This window comes from Rattus rattus, chromosome 1 (assembly GCF_011064425.1).
Source record: "Rattus rattus isolate New Zealand chromosome 1, Rrattus_CSIRO_v1, whole genome shotgun sequence".
In the NCBI taxonomy this organism is placed as follows: domain Eukaryota; kingdom Metazoa; phylum Chordata; class Mammalia; order Rodentia; family Muridae; genus Rattus; species Rattus rattus.
Genome location: NC_046154.1, coordinates 238296680 through 238312367, shown reverse-complemented (window position 1 = coordinate 238312367; position 15688 = coordinate 238296680). Strand labels below are relative to the sequence as shown.

Genomic DNA, 15688 nt, shown 5'->3' with positions numbered 1-15688 from the left:
GCGTGGTAGGAGAGAGACTGGGAACATGGGGGCCTAGGCACAGCTCTTGAGTCCATACCACACTCTACTCTGGGTTCTTGAGAGAAGGAACCGGAAAGCTGGCCTACCCAGCTTTCTGCCCAGCTCTCTGTGCTCCCTTCTGTGTATCCAGTGGGCATTTACAGCCAGCGCGCATGCTCTTGCTGTGCTTTCTATGGGGAGCCCACAACAGAATGCTTCTCAGTGCAGTTAACGTTGATCTCATGGAGATAATTAGGGAAGTTTTGCAAGTAACTGTTGCTTGCAGTTTATGCTGCAAATGGGAAAACTGCCATAGGCCACTGTCAGTCTCAGACCACTGAGGACATCTGCAGTAGCCAGAAAGCACAGGGCCTCGCCGTGTGCACAGTTGTCCTTGTGTAATCTTAATCACACAAGCCTGAAGAGGGACTTTTTTTAACCAAGTTTTAAGAGCAAGAGGTTTATCAAGGTTTGTCTGGGTTTATCCATGAGACAAGTGTGTAGGCTTGGAGCCTGACACCCGTGGAAACCTTGCTCAGTAATTCCATCTCCGCACAGCACCATGGGAAGTGCTGACACCTCTGAAAGGCTGAGGACTTGTTCTTTGGTGCTGTTGATTTGCTGTGCTATCTCTTATATCAGACACTGTGTGGTTCACTGCAGGGTAGGCCGGGTGAGCTTGCTGCCACCCAGGCCTACAGGCTGACACAGGGTGGGCCCTTATTCAGTACCCGTCACTGGATGCCGCCAGCCATCTCCTAACTACTTCTTTCTTCCTACAGATTGGGCATATCGAAGGACAGCCTGAAAGGAAGGGTGTCTTTCCAGTGTCCTTTGTTCACATCCTGTCTGACTAGCAAAAAGCAGAACCTTCTGTCCGTCCACACCCTTCATGCCAGACCGCTGCCTCCATGTAATCCTGTGTACAACATGTATATAGCTGCTGTTACAGACCAAGAACTCATGGAAGGGCCACTCAGGAGGGGAATATAGTATGTATTGTAAATATCCTGTGGCCTTCTGCCTTCACCAGTATTAGGGTAACCTCGGGACCTGGTGCGCCTTACTGGTTTGCCAAAGCCATCCTTGGCATCTAGCACTTACATCTCTCTGTGCTGTTTTATGAGCAAACAGAAACCAGGAGTATAGGAACTGCTGGCTTTGCAGGTGAAGAGTCTCCAGCAGCTGTCAAAGGGTGCAGAACTGACTTCTAACAATGCAGTATTCTCAGTGGCGTTACTGAACATGCAACATTAGCAGAGGTGGGTTCTGTGCTCCGGGTGGAACGTTAGGTTAGCCCCCTGGCCAGCCAGCCTGTAGTTATCTGTGTACACAGTTTACAGCTACAAAAACCTACTTTGGTATTTATTACAGAAAAGTGTTCAGTTAATTGTGTTATTCCTTCAGCAAATATTCACTGACACAAAATCCTCTGCAGCATTTTACAGCATATGCAGCCTCGTGCAAGTTTAGATGAGTGGATTTGTACATCTTATGGCGAGTGGCCACCCCTGAGATATTACCTCATTATGCAGAAGTAACATATCCTTCATGACTATTTTGACAAAAGCTTAAAACCACGTCTGATGGAAGTCCAACTTTCAGGAACCAAGGACTGCCAGAAAATATCTGCCTCTACGTTATGCATGCATCTAGACGCTTACCTGAATTCTGCCTTTTATAAAGGAACAAACAGTATGAAGAAGTGAACTGTACATTTTTAAACTTGATTGCCATTAAAGCAGAAGTTACAAGGTTGCAACAATACTTGTTTCTGGTCACTCATTTGGCCTTTTCCAGAGTGTTTGCACATGGTGTTGACACAGCACCCCCAACGGTGTTGAAAAGCATCTAAGGGGTCAGTTTGACATGGTTTTCTTCATTTTCTTCTTGATTAAACCCTTACTATACAAGTTGGAAAACTATAAAGTTGGTCTTCCCGTTTTCTCGTGCAGAATCCAGGTGCTGACACCACATGTTGCTTTTTCTCCTCCCTCTCCTCTTCCTTAACTCCAATGCTAGAGTACCTTACCCTCAACTTACCCAGTGGACACATGCCCTTCAGGTCAGTGTATAACCGAGTTGTGGGATGCTGCTATGAATTGCACTGTGATGAAGCCCTCTGCAAGCCATCTCTGTCTGTCCGATTGTCTTCTGTCTGTCTCTGGTTTGTTGTTGCTTGTGTTTTTCTTTGTCATGATTCTTTTCCCTCAGCCCATTCAGCCCACTGTGTTTCCATCTTTGGCCTCAGTGAGTTTGGGGAGGACGCCATAGCCGTGTTGCTCCTGGGCCCAGGGCTGCTCTGATTCTGAGGTGTGCTGTCGTGCCATGCTCCATCTGCTTAAGTTCATCTTGATCACAGCACAGAAGACAAATACTCTTAAGCAGACAACCTCACAATGAATTAAAAACTCTGATTTCACAGAAGCACAGTTCCCATGAAGCCTGTGGGACGAGCCCTCTCATAGCCACAGTGCTTAGTAAATACTAACTCAGTTCTGCCTAAGTGGTTGCGGTGAGATCTCGGAATAGCCACCCAAGAAATAAACCTTGCAGGACAAACCTGCAAAATACTCTATCATCTATTACTGGGAACTGATCTTGAACAATTGCTTCCATAGTCTCTGGGCACCTGTGCATCCACCGCACCAAACCAGGAGCAAAGGTGCCTACCAGCATGCTGGTGTGTGGCCAGCAGCACCTGACAGCCATGTTTTAGAGGCCATAATGGTTTCAGGAATGTGGTGATAGCCAATGTGCCATTTTGTTCACACATTCTTAAGAGCCGTTAAAGTTGCGTTGTGGGGGTCTCGGCTGTCTTCTGCTGATTTGAACATAAGCTGATTTTAAACAAACAGGCTCCTTGTCTAAAATGATGAAGAGTCGCTACTCTCTTCTGCTGCAGGGACTCACAAATGTATGTTCATACCTTTCTTTTCTGGTTTCCGTTTGTTTCCCATCAGGAATTTGAGTTCTCTCTACTCCATTGTACTGTGGGACATAGGAAAACTAGGTGGACGTTCCTTTGGTGATCTTGTTAAATTTAAATCTGACCTTGTTCTGGGACGGGGTAAGCCACTGTCTAGTTTTGGACATGACATAATATTTTGAAGGTATGCAACCTTAAGAAAGATCAAATCCATTCCTTTTCCCCCCTAGAAGGGAAAAATCATGTCTGCAAACAGTGTGTCTTGTTTTCCTGTTGGACAGCCATTGTTATTTATTTTTTTATTGCCTACTACTACCTGGACGTGGTATATAGGAGCCCAGTCATGCCTGCCACTAGTTAAATCCCACATTCGTACCCGGGAGTTACCATGGAGCATCAGTACACTTTTTATTTCACATGTATTTGATGTGACAGTTTCTCAGTACTGTATGTGTTAATTTCTACTTTTTTAATATTTAAGATTGCTTTTAAATAAACATATTCTCAGTTGATCCCAAGCATCTGAAACGGCCATTCTGTGAGTTGTCCACTACTTTCTGACTGAAAACCAACCAACCAGCCAACCAGATGACGCAGGTTTCAGGCAGAGGTGGGGCATGAGCCGCTGTCACAGCTCGTTCTAGATACATAACAGTGTGTGGCCTTCCCGGCTCCCCCAAGTCCCCCCTCACTCCCACAGTGTGTGAAGCTTTCATGGGGACACAAACAACTGTTCATCCCCAGTGTAGCTCTACGGGCAGATCAGACAATTCCTCCAAGTCTATCTTGGTGAATCCGGGTGTTTAATTGGTGCTGCTTACGGGAGTTTCCATGAGAGGGCACTTATGGGGGCATGGGCAGCTTATAGGCAGCTGTACCACTAAGAACTCTTAGCACCTCGTATCTCACCCAGCAACCCTAAAATACCTGTATGTGCTTAGGGAGGAGCCTCATGAGTCCCTCCTCCATGATGAATGTAAAGGATCTCCCGTGGGTCCTTGCAGGCCTCGAGGCTACTGAACATTCAAGGCAGCAGACACAGCATACCCAGAGGAGATAATTTGCAGACCTCTAACTCTGCCCCTCTTCCTGTGGCCAGGATCATATATTACTGTGCTGAGTACTGCATCTGGCTGTCTTGCATGGCTGTCACTTGTGGTGCAGCCACAAAGCTGGGTAGACAAAACAGATGGGCTCTGCAGCACCTACTGTCCCCTCTGTGAGCCTGGGGAACCTGGAGGTGAGGTGTTGGGAAATATATGCAGGCCTGAAGATCCGTGGCTGGAAACCAGTGAGTCAGGAGTCCACAGGAGCAGTGCTGGCTCTGAGGCTGTTCTCGAGATCTCTACAGTCAAGAGGCTTCATGACACAGTTCTAATCAGCTTGCTGGGAGCAGAAGAAAGCTTCGTCAGGAAGATGTTGCAGTTTCCTTTCTTGAAAGCTAGTACATTTCCTGTCTGTTCATAAAGGGAGATAAATGCTATATACCCACAGATAGCAGCTTTGATGGGGACGGCTGTGAATCCCTTTCGGATCGTTCTGTAAGAGGGAAACAGTGACTCGTACAATCCAGGATCCAAGGATAGCCAACTTATCTTGTGATAGAAATGCAGTCTCCCATTGGTGGCTTATGGTTTTAATCCTGTGACACACAAACTTAACAGCTGACCTCTGGAGAGCAGCAGCCATATCTAGGGGAATGGTCTAGAAACTGGAGTGTTCACACCCTGGGTCTCTGAGTGCTCAGTACAGACAGTCCATATTCCTTCAGACATGTACAACCTTCTGTGAAGTGAGCTTCCTTAGGCACAGCTGGAGTGATCGCCTCCAGGCCACACAGTGTGACAGGGACAGCCCAAGTCCTGTGACCTCAAAGACAGTGCTCCTACCCTTGTCTTTTTCTACTCTAAGCCTGTGCCTGCCCACCCCCATTTGTAAGTCTTCCTCACTCCCAGAGGGGGCCACGAGGTGGTGACAAACTAACGACATTCAACTTTTATTTTGCCCACCTCAGTGGGTTCTCATGTCTAGAATATATTTATTCTCCCCCAGTTTTGTGTCGTGGGCTTATTGAATGGGCTCACTTCCATCACGAGTATCATGTTAAGTGAGTGCCAGCATGCATGGGTGTCAGGCTGATATATACACTCAGCCTGACTTCAGGGGCCAGTAGCCTAGATGAGGATGACGTCACCCGAATACTAACAGGAGCCTACCAAGCGGACTTAGACATTTCCTTTGTGGCCAGAGAATACCAGACCTATGGGTGCAAAGGTAGCTCCATGTTCTCCCTGCAGCTCTTACAGAGCAAGAAGAATTTAGACAAGTGAATAAAATATATGAATTTTACAAATGTGGGCTGAGCTACAAGGGTCTGGCACCAAGGAGGTCGCCAGTACAGATTCAACATTCAGGCTTCAGAGCTAGAGGCTGGTACCCCAAAACAGCCAGAGCAGGCAGCAATAAGCGAATAGTCCAGAAACAGAAGGATGACTCCAGAGTCATCTTCGCTATGCTGGAGAGTGAAGTCTCTACTCCCAGCCCTGTCTTCTCTTGCAGGTTAATGGTGCTGAGGCTGAATTCTCAGTATAGTTACAGATGACGCAGGTTCACGGGTTCAAATGTCACTTTAGTAAGAATCAAGCTGTTCCTGGCGTTGGAGGGTAGATTTGAACCTAGCCTCCTAGTGTAAGTTCCTGAAAACAGGAGTTAAAGCTCAGATAAACACAGCTGTTTGCCTAAGTCTTAGCACCCAGTAAACCCTAGCCAGGTACTATGAAAGCTTTTTGCTTCTACTAAGGGAGATGCCTTTGTGGGGTTTCAAATGCCAACTTACAGTTCCAAGCAGATCAGAAAGCAAAGGATAAATGTGTCACCTGCACCATAACTTGAAAATAGACTGGCTGGGCTCTGAGTTTCTGGGCTTCTCAACAGAGAACTGGGTTCCCAGACTCTGTCCATGGAAACTGTGTGTCACAGGAGGGAGCCAAGAATCAGCATTTTAAACCCAGTCCTCAGGTGAGCCCCATGTACCACACACCCCAGGACTACAGCTCCAGTCTTAACTCTAGGATTGTCACCAAAAGGGAGAGTGGCGTAGAGCCCTGTACAGGACTCTCCACAGGGACCTGCTTTTGACAGTATAAGCACTGCACATCATGGACTCGGCACTTACTGTGGTGCAAGTGACATGGAAAAGGACATAGACATTGGTGTTCCGCAGGCCCAGTTCATCCCAGCCATGGCCACATACCAACAACTGTGTCCACAGACATTACTGAGAGGCCAGCACAGGTTGCTTAAGCCCCAAGAGCCTCAAGTTTCCTTTGATAAGGATGTGGGGCGGTACTGAGCTACAGTAGCTGGAAAGGAGTCTTCCAGGGCCACCCACTGCCTTCCTCTATTCCTTGTAGGCCAGGGAAAGCCCCGGGACTTCCTGTCACCTGCAGTGCATCTTCTGGCCAGCCCCAGGGTGGCAGTTTATGGGCCTGAATGGATCTGTTTTTCCTTTTTTTGGTAATATCACTTAGACTCTGAAGGGTGGGGATCAGGACAGGGGTACAGTTCCCACTTTGGCTTTTGTTTTGGGGTTTCTATTTTTATGAGGAGAGGTGGTTCAGCTATGTTTTGTTTCATATTGTTTGAGACAGGGCTGACCTGGAACTCACTATGTAAACCAGGCTGGCCTCAAATCTGAGGTGATTGCCCTGTCTGCTCTGGGATGACAAGGCCTGGGAATAAAACAGTAATAACAAACAAATAACAACAAACAAGAAAACACCCGGGGCTTGAGCCTTAATCTTTCCAAGCTTTAGGTCTTTCCTCTGTGCCAAGGGGAAAACAGTGGCCCTACAACTGAACTGTTTCCCAAATGAAGACAGGAAGTGGGAAGAATCTGCCTCACCTTCCTGGGTGACAAGTGAGAGATCTACTGAGTGCTGAACTTGCAGTCGGTGATCGCTTGGCAATCCTCCAATTGCCAAGAGTGGGTGGCATGGTCTGCAGGAAGGCTGAGAGCACCAGGCTAGACTCTCCTCCCAAGATGCTTGCTGCAGGAGGCAGCCAGCACAGCTCAGTCCTGACGCCACCTCTACCTAAAGATGTTGACAGATTCCCATAGGGAAGGGCTGGTTCCCCCAGTCCTCAGCAGGACTCACCAGCTTGACAGTGGCTGTCAATTGAGGTTCCCACAGACTCCACTTGAATTATCTTGCTAGAATGCTCATAGAACTAATGCAAGGAAACCCTTTTTTATAGAGGACATTGCATGGAACAAGCCGGAGGTATATGTAGAATGAGGTAAGGTTATAGAAAATGGGCTTCCACTACCCAAAGACTATGCATGGACTGACCCTGGGCTCTGACCTCATAGGTAGCAATGAATATCCTAGTAAGAGCACCAGTGGAAGGGGAAGCCCTGGGTCCTGCTAAGACTGAACCCCCAGTGAACGTGATTGTTGGGGGCAGGGCAGTAATGGGGGGAAGATGGGGAGGGGAGCACCCATAAAGAAGGGGAGGGGGAGGGGTTAGAGGGATGTTGGCCCGGAAACCGAGAAAGGGAATAACATTCGAAATGTAAATAAGAAAGACTCAAGTTAATAAAAATAAATAAATAAATAAATAAATAAATAAAAGAAATTTCATATAAAGAACTGTTAAAAAAAAGAAAGAAAGAAAGAAAGAAAGAAAGGAAGAAAGAAAGAAAGAAAAGAAAGAAAGAAAGAAAGAAAGAAAGAAAGAAAGAAAGAAAGAAAGAAAGGAAGAAAGAAAGAAAGGAAGAAAATGGGCTTCCAAACCAGGTCAGCTTCCCCCCCTCCAGCCACTGCCAGGTGCTGTTTCCTTCCTTGAAGCTCTATCCCTTTAGGGGTTTGTGGAGGCTTTGTTCTGTGAACAGTATGGTTCCTAAGGCTCACCTGACCCTTCAGTCCTCTGCCCTTGTGGCTGGACGTGGGAACTGTCAGAACCCTCTTATCTTGCTCTCGTCTTTCCATAGGGCCTTGAGGGGCCAGGAACCACCATTAGCATATAAAAAAAGACACTTGTCACTTCTGAGTTTAAGGAATTTGGAAGTCCTGTGCCAGGAGACTGGAGAAAGACCTGTACCCACATTTCAGCATCTCCCTGGGCCACCTTTTGCTAAAGAGGGGGAAGGAAAGGCATATAGCTGCCCCATCAGAAGCCTGTGGAAGCCCCCTCACCCCCATGGAAGGTCAATGTCAGGGAGCCCCGCTGCACTTGGCTCGACATGCTTAAGCCGCATAGCGCTGACTCCCACACAGAAACAGGCAGCAGGACAATGGACCTCTTATGGAGCCCTAAGCTGCAGAACAAAGATGCAAAGGGCGCATTGTCTGAGAGTGCAAGCTTAGCTCCTGCTCAGCTGGGACCACTTAAGCCTCCACCCAGACGGGGACATAGGCCTGGCAGCCCAGCCATCAGAGAGGCTCAGGCAGGAAGATCTTGAGTTCAAGGCTAGCCTGGGTGTGCGGACACACACACACACACACACACACGCACACTCACACACACACACACACACGCACACTCACACACACACACACACACACTCACACACACAAATACTTCAGCCACAAGGACTCTACCTTCAGTTATCAGTCAACTGCTCCTCTGAAACTCTCTTCAAGGCCATGCCAGCCTAAGGAAAGACCAGTGGATGTGCCGGGGCTAGCTCTTCCCAACCTGTCCCTGTGGCCTCAACTTTGCCTCTCTACCCAAGCCTAGAAAGCCCACCCTTGTCTGCACCACAGTAGAAGATGCCACTATCTGTAGGATGTGTTCAGTAATGAGAATGAACATTCCAGACTAGAATGGGGTCCCTCTGAGTAAACCACCTGTCACAGCAGCCTGACCACACAGGATCCATGTGAAAGCTGGACGCAGAGAGGCTTATGTCTACAATTCCAGCATGTCCCTACAGAGAGGCAGGAGTGAAAACCTGGGGAACCAGAAGCTCGTGGACCAGCTAGACTGCTGCAGAAAGCTATAAACAAGAGGTCCTGTCTCAAGATGGGAAGTTTGGATTGATAGGTCCTTTGGCCTCCATATGTGCACTGTGGCACACATGCATGGCCACACTCACACACACAAACATGTGCATGTACACACAAAAGAAAAGAGTGAACAGTCGGTCTACAACCATGTATTAACCATATGCCAAATCTCACAAATGGCACCATGTCCAAGAAGCCAGATCAAAAGAAATAGATTTTAAGGTGTTTAATGTATCCAAGTGACGATCTGTGAATTACATGGTTATGTGGGAGAATAGAGTAACTGCCACAAGGGTCAGGGCTAGGGGTACAGACACTGATCTGTTTGTGTAGGTGCCAGTCATGGAGGCTTGTTCTGTTTGAAAAATCAAGCTTCTGAAGGGTCGTGCAACCCCACAGGAAGAATCAACCAACCAAACTCCCCAGAGCTCCCAGGGACTAAGCCACCATCCAAAGAGTACACATGGAGGAACCCATGGCAGAGGACGGCCTTGTCAAGCATCGTTGCGAGGAGAGGACCTGGGTCCTGTCAAATCTTGATGCCCTAGTGTAAGGGAATGTCAGGGTGTTGAGGTGGGAATGGGTGGGGGTGAAGGGGAGCAGGGGGAGGGGAGACGGAAGAGGAGAGAAACAGGAAAGAGGATAGATAACATTTGAAATGCAAATGCATAAACTCCCCACTAAAAATATTAAATGCTAAAGAAAAAAGAAAGAAAATCAAGCTTCTTGCCCTTTCTTGTCCGGCCTATGCTATTCTCTAGGATATGCTGGTAACTGTCTGACTATCTCTTGCAGGTTGCATTTGTATAGTTATTCATTTATATATACAATTTATTTTATGTAAACATACATGAATAAATAATAATAATTAAAAGATGCTGGGAATCTGAGGGGAAGCAGGGGAACGTGGAAGAGGGAAGGAGCAAAGGGAAGAGAAAATGATGCAAATACAGCATGTATCTATGAAGTGCTACAAAATAAACTGGCAGTTTTTAAGCCAGGTTTGGTGGCACCCAGGTGATCCTGGAACTTGGGAGACTGAGGCAAAAGGATCCCAAGTTCAAGGCCAAGAACAGCTATATAATAAGACTCTATCTAAAAAGGCAAAATGATGTTTAAAAGATACCCTTATTTGTAGCAATGCCAGTTCCTGTGACAGCTCCATTACTACCATAGATGTGACAAGTTACTAGGGCATGCCTCTGAACGCTAGGCTAAGAAGAGAGGAGATTTGAAGACCAGAAAGAGAACTGGAGATATGGTAGGGAAAGAGAGGGGAAAAGAAAAAACTGTTGGAAGTAGGTTATATGCATATATGTAAATGTCATCATGAAACTATTATTTTTTGTACAATTAACATATAGGAATATTGGTAAATAGGTAATAGAACATAAAAATAATGTCCTTTGTCAAAAGTTGCCTCGTGCCAGCTTCCATAAGCTAGACCTCAATATCTTACCTGTCTGGGGCTAGCAAATGACTCCATAGTCAAGAGCACTTGCTGCTCTTGCAAGAGGGTCTGCGTTCAATTCCTCACAACCGTATATAATTCCAGTTCCAGGGTCTCCAGTGGCTTCTTCTGATCTCCAACGGTACCTACCAGGCATGTACATGTTACATAGACATACATGCAAGCAAAATACACACATATTAAATAAAAATGAATGAATGAATGAATGAATGAATGAATGAATGAATGAATAGACAATAAATCTGAACAAGTGCTGAATCATAAGACCACTGAGATGACCTTGGTCTCTCTCTCTCTCTCTCTCTCTCTCTCTCTCTCTCTCTCTCTCTCTCTCTCTCTCCTCTCCCCACCCCGCTTTTTTGTTGTTGTTGTTTTGAGTCAGGGTTTCTGTGTTTTAGTTCTGGCTGTCTTGAAACTCACTGTGTAGACCAAACTCAGCCTTGAAATTACTCAAACTGACCTCAAATCTGCCTCTGCCTGCCTCTCCCTCCCAAGTGCTGGAATTAAAGAAAGGTGTGTGCCACCACCACCCAGTGAGTTGAGTCTGTTCTTGCCCAGTTCCTGGCTACCATGCGTATGCCTAAAACGTACACAATTGTTCATTTTAGACTACCGTGTTTGACTCAGGCTGGCCCCAAACTGCCTATGGAGCCAAGCATGACCTTGGGCTTCGGACTCTGGGATTACAAATGTTGACCATACATGTTTTATGCAGTGCTGAGATTCAAATCCAAAGCTTTGTTGCTGGAGCTGAGCATCTCCATGCTGAGCTACACCTCCATCCAAGCCTATACGTTTTAATAATTTATAGCAGCTTCTCTGCAATATAATTAATAGACGGTTTAGTCAGTGTGCCTTTAAGTGGGTTTAGTATTTTCACAGAATTGGGCAGCCATCACCACCATTGAATGAAGAACGTTTTTATCATCCAGGAAAGATACCTTAGGCCCATAAGCAGCCAGTCATTCCTGTTTCCTCCAGTCACAGACACAGAGCTGATCTCTTCAGGGAATGTCGTATCTTACAGTACATACGCTTCTGTGACTGGTTCACTTGGTATACACCCATCCCTTAGGTTGATCCATGGCGTTCCAATTCTTTTTTCTTTTTTAAACAGTCTTGTTATACATTTCAGGCTAACTTTAAACTCAACTATCCTCTTGCTCCTTCCTCCCAGCTCTGGAATTACCGAAGCACACGGTCATATTCAGCTTTCTCTTTTCTTTGCCAAATAATCTTCCACCATGTCTGTGGCTTCGCTCTGTCGGGCTTTTTTTGCTGGTGGTGGTTTGCTTGTTTCTTTGTCTGTTTTTCTGAGCCCTGTTTTGGGCTCTGATGAACTATGCTGCTTAGAATACGTGTATGATGTTTTGCATGGACTCTCTCTTTATTATGTGTGTTTATCTATGGTGCCTTGAAGTAGAGTTCGGGGTGTGGGGTAGTTGTATGTGTGGCCTTCTGAGGACCTGTCAGGATGTTTTCCAAAGCAGCCACCCTGATTTCCACTCCAGCAGCAATGCAGGAGGCTTCCCATTTCTCGGTGTCCTCACCCACACTGGGTTTCTATTTTTATAGCACCATCCTAAAAAGGGTACAGTGATCTCTCACGGTGGTTTTGATTTGCATTTCCCAGAAGACTTATGATGCTGGGCACATTTGCAGATCTTTGAAGGAAGAGGTTTTCAGATCCTTTACCCATGTTAAAAATTTTCAGCTGAATTATTAATTGACTTGTTGCTTTTCTTCTGGCTTGGTGGTGGTGGGGTTCTTGTTTGATTTGGGGCGTTGGTTGGTTGGTTGGTTTGTTTTTTGGCTTTTTGAGATGGGACTGTATAACGTAGCCTGGCCTCAAAATCATGGAGCTTCTCCTGCCTTAGCCTTCAAAGTGCTGTGACTACAATCACGGTCAGCTTTTTTCTCTTTTTCTATTCTAGACATTAAGTCCTAATCAGCTTGAAGACTGACAAATTATTTTTCTGCCATTTTTTGTAGACTGCATTTCTCTTGTTCTCTTCAGACCACTGATTCCCTCTCCAGAAAGATGAACTTTCTGAGCCATAAACTCCACAGCCTTGAGAGGCTGGGCAGGCCATCTAGGACCTGTGCAGGGGTCCTTGGTTCCACTCCTGGAACGAGTACTGTGTTGGAGTAGCTTAAGATGTGGGCTTTGGATTCCCATGAACTTCGCAATGGTTCTTTTTCTGTAGCTGTCACAGAATGCCTGAAGTCAGGCAATTTATAAAGAAAAGGCATTTGTCTGTTCTTAGAAGTCCAATTCCATGAGGCCAGATCTGCTTAGCATGAGATGGGGCTGCTTCCTGCCTTATAACAGCATGAAGGGGCCACATGTTGAGCTACCCTGAAGTGCTAGAGAGAGTAATTAGGAAGCTACTTTCCCAGTAACTCGTTGATGTTTTCTTGTCAAAGAAATGTAGTAGCCACAAACCGACAGAAGATTGGGAGGCCGAGGCGGGGGCATCTCTGAGTTCCAGGTCAGCCTAGTCTACGGAGTGAGTCCTGAGACAAGTGAGGACGGTGACACAGAGAAACCCTGTCTAGAAAACAAACGAATGAACATGGTAGCTACCACTGACCTCCTAGGATGGACATGGAACTTAAAGTGTTCCGTGGGAAGAATAACCTCTCTAAACTGGGTGGTAGGAGGCAGGAGGATTGTCAAAAGTCAAGGCTAGTCTGGTTTACATAGTAAGTTCCAGGCCAGCTATAGCTACATAGCAAAACCTTGGTGGTGGGAGGCGGGGAACAAAAGAAAAAAGTGGGAGCACTTTAGCTATGTACACATTTCATCAACACGTGTGCGCACATGTGCATGTCTACCTATGTGCATGTGTGTGTTTGAGGGTGGGAGAGCAAGGGTTAACAAGTATCTCTATTGCTCTCTACTCAGCTTTTCTCTCTCCTCCCCTGTGTGTGTATGTGTGTGTGTGTGTGTTTGTTTGTATGTGTCTGTGTGTGTTCCTTCCTTCCTTTCTCTCTCTCTCTCTCTTTCTCTCTCTCTCTCTCTCTTTCTTTTTTTCTTTCTTTCTTTCTTAAACAAGGTCTCACTATGCAGCTGAAGCTGGCCTCTAACTCACTGTGTGGGCTGAGTCGGCCTCAAATTCATGGAGATCAACTTGCCTCTGCCTTCTGAGTGCTGGGATTAAAGGCATGCACCATGCCCACTTTCCAGCTCAGCCAGTGTCCCTGAACCTGACATTCACTGATTAGCTAGATGAACTGCTCAGCAAGCTCTAAGAACTCACCTGCCATCACCTGTAAGCACTAGGGGTATGGCTACCTGTGACCATGCCTAGCTTTTTCCCTGGGTGTTGGGGACCTGGGCTCAGTTACTACCTAAACCATCTCCTTAGCCCCTTTACCAACACTTTTTAAAATTACTTTTATTTTTTTACAATCCAGTTGTTGCCTCCTCCTTGTGCACCCTCCCACATTTCCTCATCCCATTCCTCCTCCCCCTGTCTCCAAGAGGATGTCTCCCACTCCTGCCAGGTCTCCCTACTCTCTGGGGCCTCAAAGGTTAGGCGCATCTTCTCCCACTGAGGCCTGACCAGGCTGTCCACTACTGTATATGCGTCAGGAGCCTCGGGCCAGCTCGTGTATGCTGCCTGGTTCTTTACCGACACTTTCAAAATAAAATATAGCCATCTAATCTGGAGTGAAGAATCTGCTCTCTCTTGCCCGGGTACCTGTGTCAAGCAGCCTGTCACAGCCGCCTCAGTCCTACACCCTATCCCTTCAGGACATGCATGGTTTCTCCCAGCCTTTAGGGAATAAACTTGAACCTGATCTCCCAAATCCATGAGGAGGGAAAATGGGGAGATACCGTACCTTTTCGTGGATTATTAAGTTACAGACAGTGTTTTCCACCTGTGTGGAATGCCTATGAGATTTCCTGTCCACTGAAACCAAAGGTAAGTCACGAATTTGCCTTTCGTAGTCAGGGGAAATGACCTTTTGACCCCAGGAAAGTCTCAGCCACCACACTTTTAAGGTGACAGATAGACTGGCTATCCTATGCCTCCGGTGCCCTCCGGGGCTGGTAATGCATGACTGTGCTGTTCCCTAAGTCAGGCTTCAGAGCGATCTGGGTAGAGGAGACATGGGGGTAGGACTACAGACCCAGAGTAAAGAAAGGGTCTGGAGGTTCAGAACCTGACTTCCCGTAACAAGTTGGTTTGTCCGCCACAGGCAGGCTCTTGTAAGAATGAGTGAGCTGTGGGTTTAAGAGTAAAAATGAAACTGTTCAAGTTCCTCTTCTTTGGTCCTCAGGTCCTGGTGGTAAACCCCCTCCTCACTCTGAGTCAGTTTCAGAGTCATGGTCTCGAGGCAGAAGTACTGGCGTCTGGGCAGCTCATCATCTCTGCTCAGAGAAGCTCAGGGCAGGCAGGATGCCCCTGCTCACACACCTCCAGCAGGGCAGAGCCCCAGAGATGCCATAGAGGAGCAGGGCTCAGAGCCAAGAGGAGGCCACTCTTGCCCCGCTAAACAGTAAGCTCAAGTGTTCACTTGATCGTGTTGGTCCCAGTACCTAACCCAGCATGGCCATCCAGGAGATGCAAACCCTATGCAGGTGTAGAGGACGCCTGCTGAGTCAGTGAGGCTCCTACTTCCTACACCAACTCCCAGGGGCTGAGCTGATGCTCACAATTGTTCTTTGTAAGGTGACATTCACACTTTTTCTATTTTTTTTTTTTTAACTTACCGGAAACAGCATGAGCATGTGAATGAGAAGAGAGAAGCTGAGGCGGAAGTGGCTGGTTCTCCTGGCTGTGGCAGGTTGCTCACAGCCCTCCCCAGCCTCTTTCCCACCATGTGGTGTCTGTAAGCCCTGCCTCTGCCTTTCCAGCTTAGTACTCTGTCAATGCTGCCTCACCTCAGTCAGCAAGCTCCTAATGGGTGTCAAGTACGCTGGCCTGACCCAGCACAGGGTGAGACCTCAAGAGATATCTTCAGGTAGGCGGGGCCACTGGACCCTGTCCTCCTCCTACCCTAACTGAATAGAAAAGCCCAGAAGCAGATTCTTCCTGGTGACCCTGGCATAAATAAACTGTAAGCCTAGCAGTGAGGAGGCAGAGGCAGGAGGATTTCCTAGAGTTTGGTAGTGAGTTTGAAGCTGGCCTAGGTTAGAGTATAAGTCTCCATCTCAACAAAACAAAACATAAATTGAAAAAAACTTAATTCTATTTGTTGCAGTCTGGTAGGGAGGAAAGAACATTGGGAAGGAGCATCTGAAGCAGTCACAGAAAAGGGGCCCAG

The 15688-nt window shown here is 46.9% G+C and overlaps 1 protein-coding gene across 2 annotated transcripts in view; it reads left to right on the top strand.

The window, feature by feature from the left end:
* The window catches only part of Asap1 (ArfGAP with SH3 domain, ankyrin repeat and PH domain 1), a 282525-nt gene extending 279078 nt beyond the window's left edge, over positions 1-3447 (top strand). For both annotated transcript variants that reach the window (XM_032916072.1, XM_032916064.1), the window contains one exon: positions 783-3447. In XM_032916072.1, coding sequence (XP_032771963.1) covers positions 783-857 — 75 coding nt within the window. In that variant the 3' untranslated portion in view covers positions 858-3447. The remainder of the gene's footprint in view (positions 1-782) is intronic.
* The last annotated feature ends 12241 nt before the right edge of the window (positions 3448-15688 follow it).